The 6,275-nt window shown below is 36.9% G+C and overlaps 1 protein-coding gene across 1 annotated transcript; it reads left to right on the top strand.

Annotated features, from left to right (window-relative positions):
- Positions 1–255: 255 nt before the first annotated feature.
- On the top strand, positions 256–919 carry LOC123988779 (uncharacterized protein DDB_G0285291-like). The gene is made up of 3 exons (XM_046289523.1): positions 256–360; positions 446–655; positions 771–919. The coding sequence occupies exons 1-3, from the start codon at positions 330–332 to the stop codon at positions 917–919; spliced, it is 390 nt and encodes a 129-aa protein (XP_046145479.1). The 5' UTR covers positions 256–329.
- The last annotated feature ends 5,356 nt before the right edge of the window (positions 920–6,275 follow it).

The following is a 6,275-nucleotide window of genomic DNA, read 5'->3' as shown; positions in this document are numbered from 1 at the left end:
GCGACGCGACAAGATAAACGTACATCCGTTTATTCAATTACTTCAGGATATTCGGATTTTCTATTTTGCGGAATGCAAATCAAGTTGTCGCGAAATTTCACTACGATATTCATTCAATATGATATATCCAAAACTTCCATGTAACCGTTAACAGCTAGTAAAGACAGTTGGATAGCATTGTCAACGATATTCGTAATCAGTGTATAAAACACATAACATTACTGACTTTTAAAGAAATAGGGGGTGATTATTTTTCCGAACTTCATCCACAAATGCGAACGGATTATTTCCTTTTTTATTCATGAAACTTCTTTTTTTCTCACAGAAATATGAAAGATATAACGGTTCAAACAAATGAACGTAAGTATAATTCCAAATTCAGTGAAAAAGTAATATACTGCATGATTCAAAAACATGCATGTTACATACCTCCTTTTTCTTTCAGAAACCGAAATTATGAACGCGTTGCTGCAGCTGCAGCAACAGCTGCAGCACATGCAGACGCAGCAACAGGAGAGGGACCGCGAGGTTGCGTTGCTGCAGCAACAGCTGCAGCAACAGCAAATGCAGCAGCAACAACCGCCGCAGCAAGAAACGCCACACCACAGCGAACAACAACCTCAACAAACTGAGGCCGATGTGAAGCCGCAGCGAAGTGAGTTTCACAGATATCATCGAAAAAATAATTAACACATTTCCGTCTCAAGTAATAAACAAAATTAATTGTGCAATGGGTGAACGATATTAACATTGAACATTTTACGTTACAGAAAGAGGAACGGCTGCTGGGAAGAAACGCCGTGCCTACCGCGGCAGATGGCCGCGGGGCGGGAGGGGTGGCGGTAGGGATGGCGGTATGGGTGGCGGTATGGGCGGCGGTAGGGGCGCCCCCAATAAATACTATTTTAGCTTATTTTAATTGTTTTATAGTCAACTTTAATTTATACTATTATTTTTAATTTTAATTTTTTATTTATTTATACTATTCTTTTTAATTTTCATTTTTTATTTATATTTGTATTTTTGTTTATTTTCATGTCATTTTTCATTCTATCTTTAATTTTCCTTTTGTATATTTCTATTTTTCTTTTTTATCCGACTTCGAAAAGGAGAAGGATACTCGATTCGATGTGTATATTTTTTTTTTTTTTTTTTTTTATGAATGTTCACGAAACCTCTTGCATCTGGTAGAGTATGCCTCCCGATTGGTCCCGTTCTAAAAACATTTTACATTTTTTCACTCCGAACGCTTTTTATTGCAAAAAAACGTACTATTTCATGTACGCGCGGCGTACGGTCGCCGATTGCTGCGAGACGGATAGACCAATCGGAACGAAACTTTTTGCGTCTTATAGAGTATAACTCCCCATTGGTCCTGTAAAAAAAATATTTTGCGTTTTTTCATTCCTAATGATTTTTGCTTCTAAATGTATGTTCGCCGATTACTCCGAGACGGATGGACCAATCGAAACGAAACCTCTTGCGTCTGGTAGAGTAAGTCTCCCGATTGGTCCCGTAAAAAAATATTTTGCATTTTTTCATTCCTAACGACATTTTTTTCTAAATGTATGTTCGCCAGTTATTCCGAAACGGATGAACTAATCGGAACGAAACCTTTTGGATCTTCTAAAGTATGTGTGCAGATTGGTCCCGTTAAAAATACATTTTATATTTTTTCATTCCGAACGCTTTTTATTGCAGAAAAGCGTACTATTTCATGTACGTGCGCCGTACGTTCGCCGATTACTCCGAGACGGATAGACCAATCGGAACGAAACTCCTTGCATCTTGTAAAGTATATCTCGCACTTGGTCCCGTCAGAAAGGCATTTTGCATTTTTTCATTGCTAACGATTTTTTTGCAAGAACGTAATGCTAGATTTACATTTTTCACCGATTACCGCGAGACGGATGGACCAGTCGGATTGAAAATTTTGCATCTTGTGGAGTATATATTCTAATTGGTCCTGCAAAAAAATTGTTGTATTTTTTCATTCCTAACGACTTTTATCGCAAAATACGTAATACTTCATTTATATCTTCCGGCGTTTATGCTGCAGGGAATGTACCGATAGCGATGGAACCTTTCACATTTAGTAGGAGGTTTATCCGCGATGATCTCACTTGCAAAAATTTACGAAATTTGTTGTTTATTAACAACTTAAATTCGGTCAATTTTTTTTTCGGTTTATGGTTATTAGCTAAGCAACAGAAATCTAAAATCACGTTACACTATCCTACAAATACTACTGGTTCCACTAAAAAGTGTGAAATAAAATAATTTTTAACAAAAAAACATCCGACTTCGAAATGCACTAAAAAGTATAAAATAATTTCTATTTCATTTATACCAATATTCCATAGCTATTAATAATATCTACTTAATCGTTAAATAGGATACCAATTACATTTCAAAGTTTTCGGAGGCGGCGCAAAATTAAAAATACCCGAACAAACGATGCTGCCAATAACGATTTGATTACGGTATGGCAAACTTGGTAATTAATAAGTCGTAAGAGAAAAATTATAGGTCCGGCTGAAAACATTTGTAATTGTAACGATTATATGAGAAATTGGCAGCAGTCCTGATGTACATGCACTATACTGCAGTTCACAAGAGATCATACTTAACTCGCGCCGCTCACTAGGTCTAGAGAGATTTTTAATAACGTGTGTTATTCCCCTCTACAGCTTGCTTCTTATTATACTTTGCGAACATATAAATGGTGGGCAGAAATATATGACGTACGATAACTGATAACTGGTGATGATATTGTAAAGTATCACGATACAATGAAATTTCTATTATTTGTCGCAAAAAAAAATAATGTGAACGCATAGCAAGAAGCACGCTGTAAAGGGGAATCACACGCACTATTAAAAATCTCCCTAGACTTCAGTAGGCCACTAGCTGCGCGAGTTAAGTGCGGTCACTCGTGAACTGCAGTATAGTTAATTCGCAATGGGTTTGTTGATTCCCATTGAATGTTGGTTACTTGAAACTATCAAATAGGTGATTTATCATAGGTTGCCGACGCCGGAGTTAGGATCTTCCTAGTAGAGGAAAAGTTTTTAATTTTGCGCCGCCTCCGAAAACTTTGAAATGTAATTGGTATCCTATTTAACGATTAAGTAGATATTATTAATAGCTATGGAATATTGGTATAAATGAAATAGAAATTATTTTATACTTTTTAGTGCATTTCGAAGTCGGATGTTTTTTTTGTTAAAAATTATTTTATCTTTCTTTTCTTTTCATTTGTATTAGTATCTTTAATTTTAATTTTTTTTATTTCTATTTCTTTTTATTTTAAGATATTGTAAATACACAAAATACAACCAATATTGTTCCGATTGTTTTCCTTTATTTTTTCCTTACGACATTCTACAAATACTAAACGTACCACTAAAAACTGTGAAATAAAGTATTTTTCAACAAAAAAAAACCGACTTCGAAATGCACTAAAAAGTGTAAAATAATTTCTATATTATTTATACCAGTATTCCACAGCTATTAATAAAATCTACTTAATCATTAAATAGGATACTAAATACATTTCAACCTTTTCGCGGCGGCGCAAAATTAAAAAAAAAAACAAAATATACGATCCTGCTAATAACGATTTCACAGCGGTATGGCAAACTTGGTAATTCATCAGTCGTAAGAAATACAATTCGAAACGTTATACACACGGCAGAAAACATTTCTAATTCTAACGATTGTATCAGAAGTTGCTACCACTTCTGATGTACATGTCTACTGCAATTCACGACAGACCACACTTAACTCGCTCACTGGGTCTAGGGAGATTTTTAATAACGTGTGTGATTACCCTCTACAGCTTGCTTCTTACTTTGCGATCATATAAATGCCGGACAGAAATATATGACGTACGATAGGTGATAACCGATGATGAGATGGTACAGATACACGATACAATGAAATTACTATTATTTTTTTTCAAAGAAACAATTATATGATCGTAAAGTAACAAGCAAGGTGTACGATGAGTTGCATTGAACTTGTCGCAGTGAAGTTGGCTACAAATTCACTCACGCATTCACACAGCGTTGGTGAGCCGATTTGTAGCCAACTTCACTGCGACAAGTTCAATGCAACTCAATGTACATACAGGAGAAACACACAAGTTATTACAAATGTCCCTACACCTAGTAACCTGCGCGAGTTCAGTATGGTCTACACTGAAATGCAGTATAGTTAATCTGCAATGGGTATGTTGATTCCCCTTCAATATTGTTTACTTTCAATTATCAAACGGGTCATTTGTCACCGGTTGCCGACGCATGAAGTATGATCTTCCTAATAGAAGAAAAGTTTTTAATTTTGCGCCGCCTCCGAAAAGGTTGAAATGTATTTAGTATCCTATTTAATGATTAAGTAAATTTTATTAATAGCTGTGGAATACTGGTATAAATGATATAGAAATTATTTTACACTTTTTAGTGCATTTCGAAGTCGGTTTTTTTTTCTTGAAAAATATTTTATGATCTCTGTATTTGATACTTTTATAGGTATCATGGTTTTTGTCCAAGATGGTATTATCACTGCTGATTGTTTGAATGGTATTATATTATTGTTTTCAATTAATATTGATTTGGCATAATTAATGCTGGCTCCACTGGTTTTGAAATACTCTGTTCCTAAAATTCCGTCTTGTTCTATTGGTAGTTCTTCGATGATGTGAAATACGGATTCTGTTTCTAGTATCTTTACTTTGATGTATCCTGTAGTATAAATAGAGCTTTTAGTGATCCCATTTAATTGAAAAATTACATCTGTATCTATAATAATTTTGCTTGATATTGCTTGTTTTTTAATTATATTAATGTCTGATCCTGTGTCGACCATGAATAAAGCTTGCTGATTTTTGAAACTTTCGCTTAATAACTCGACACTGGGAGACTTATTTATTTCTCCTAAATTTAGGTACAAATTTGCCTTCTTACGTACCTGTTGCACTTGAGGAGTTTGTTGGAGTCTTTGGTTTCTGATACGTTCTTGATATGTCTTTTTCCGACACTCTTGAATTGTATGGCCGATGTTTTGGCAGAATTCGCAAATTGGAGGTCTGGTTTGTGTCCAATTTTGGCCTTGTCTTTGCGTAGGCTGGTTTCTATAGGCCTGGGTTGGCTGCGCAAAGTCCTGAGGGACCCCTGGTCTTGCTGGCTGGTCTTTAAACCAACAAGTCTCCAAGGTGTGCCCGGACCTCTGGCAGTGTTGGCAGTGTTTTGCCGGCCAGCGGGCCCTCGACATTGATTGTCTTTGGAACCGCTGACTGCAGTATACACTGGCATTATGCCCATATCCACAGCAGTTTTCGCATTGTTCGGTCGTAGCGAATCCTTGTGATAGCTTAGCCTTTGTCCGGTTTTCTATATTTTCTGCCTCGGCTACAATTGCTGCGCTTATTGCTTCGTCGAGACTGTTAAAATTCTGATTTTTCATCCGGCCATATACTTCCTGTTTTAAACCGGTGAGGAAAGATTTTATTGTATTCGTTTCTGAGGATCGGTTGTATCCTTCTATGTTATCTGGGAACTCTATTTCGTTGCAGCTTTTAATTTGTAACAAAAGTCCTGAGACGCGGCTGCCGTAGTCTACGACTGCCTCAGTTGGTCCTTGTGCGATCCTTGCCATGTCGCCGCATAGCTGCATCGAAGTGAAGAGCGGGGCAAAACGAGATTTTACTACGGCAATCAGTTCTTTAATGGTGTCGTAGTCTCCGTTCTGTACCACTCTTGCTGCTTGCCCGTAGAACTTGCTCTTTATCAGCTGTACCAATCCGTACTCAGCATTAGGAGAGATTATATTCTTCGGCTTAAAACAGCTCTTCGCAAATTCGTAAACTGGTATATTGCGGCCGTTGAATGCTGGTACGATGTCTGCTGCATCGCGAATACTGATCGGTCGGCTTCCTTCAGTCGATCCGTTGGCTGATCCGCTGGCTGATGCGCTGGCTGGTAGACCGGCTGTCCCGTTAGGTATTTTGATGTTGGCTTATTAATATAGTATATGTATATATGTATTATGTATATATATTATTTTTTTTTTTTTTTTTTTTTATTTATTCCTCTATCTCTACTTTTATTTGTCTTTATCTATTTCTAGGCTGACCATTAATGTCCGCAGAGATACGATTTCTCTTTACCACTCGAACAATCCCACCGCTGTCACCAAAAATTATACTAGCTACGTGTAACGACTCAGAATGAGTACGTCACTGCACCGACTTGTAGGGAGAGCACTTCCCTTAG

This window comes from Osmia bicornis, unplaced genomic scaffold, assembly GCF_907164935.1.
Source record: "Osmia bicornis bicornis unplaced genomic scaffold, iOsmBic2.1, whole genome shotgun sequence".
NCBI classification, from domain to species: domain Eukaryota; kingdom Metazoa; phylum Arthropoda; class Insecta; order Hymenoptera; family Megachilidae; genus Osmia; species Osmia bicornis.
The sequence above is the reverse complement of the archived record's forward strand: the minus strand, read 5'-3'. Positions and strand labels throughout refer to the sequence as shown.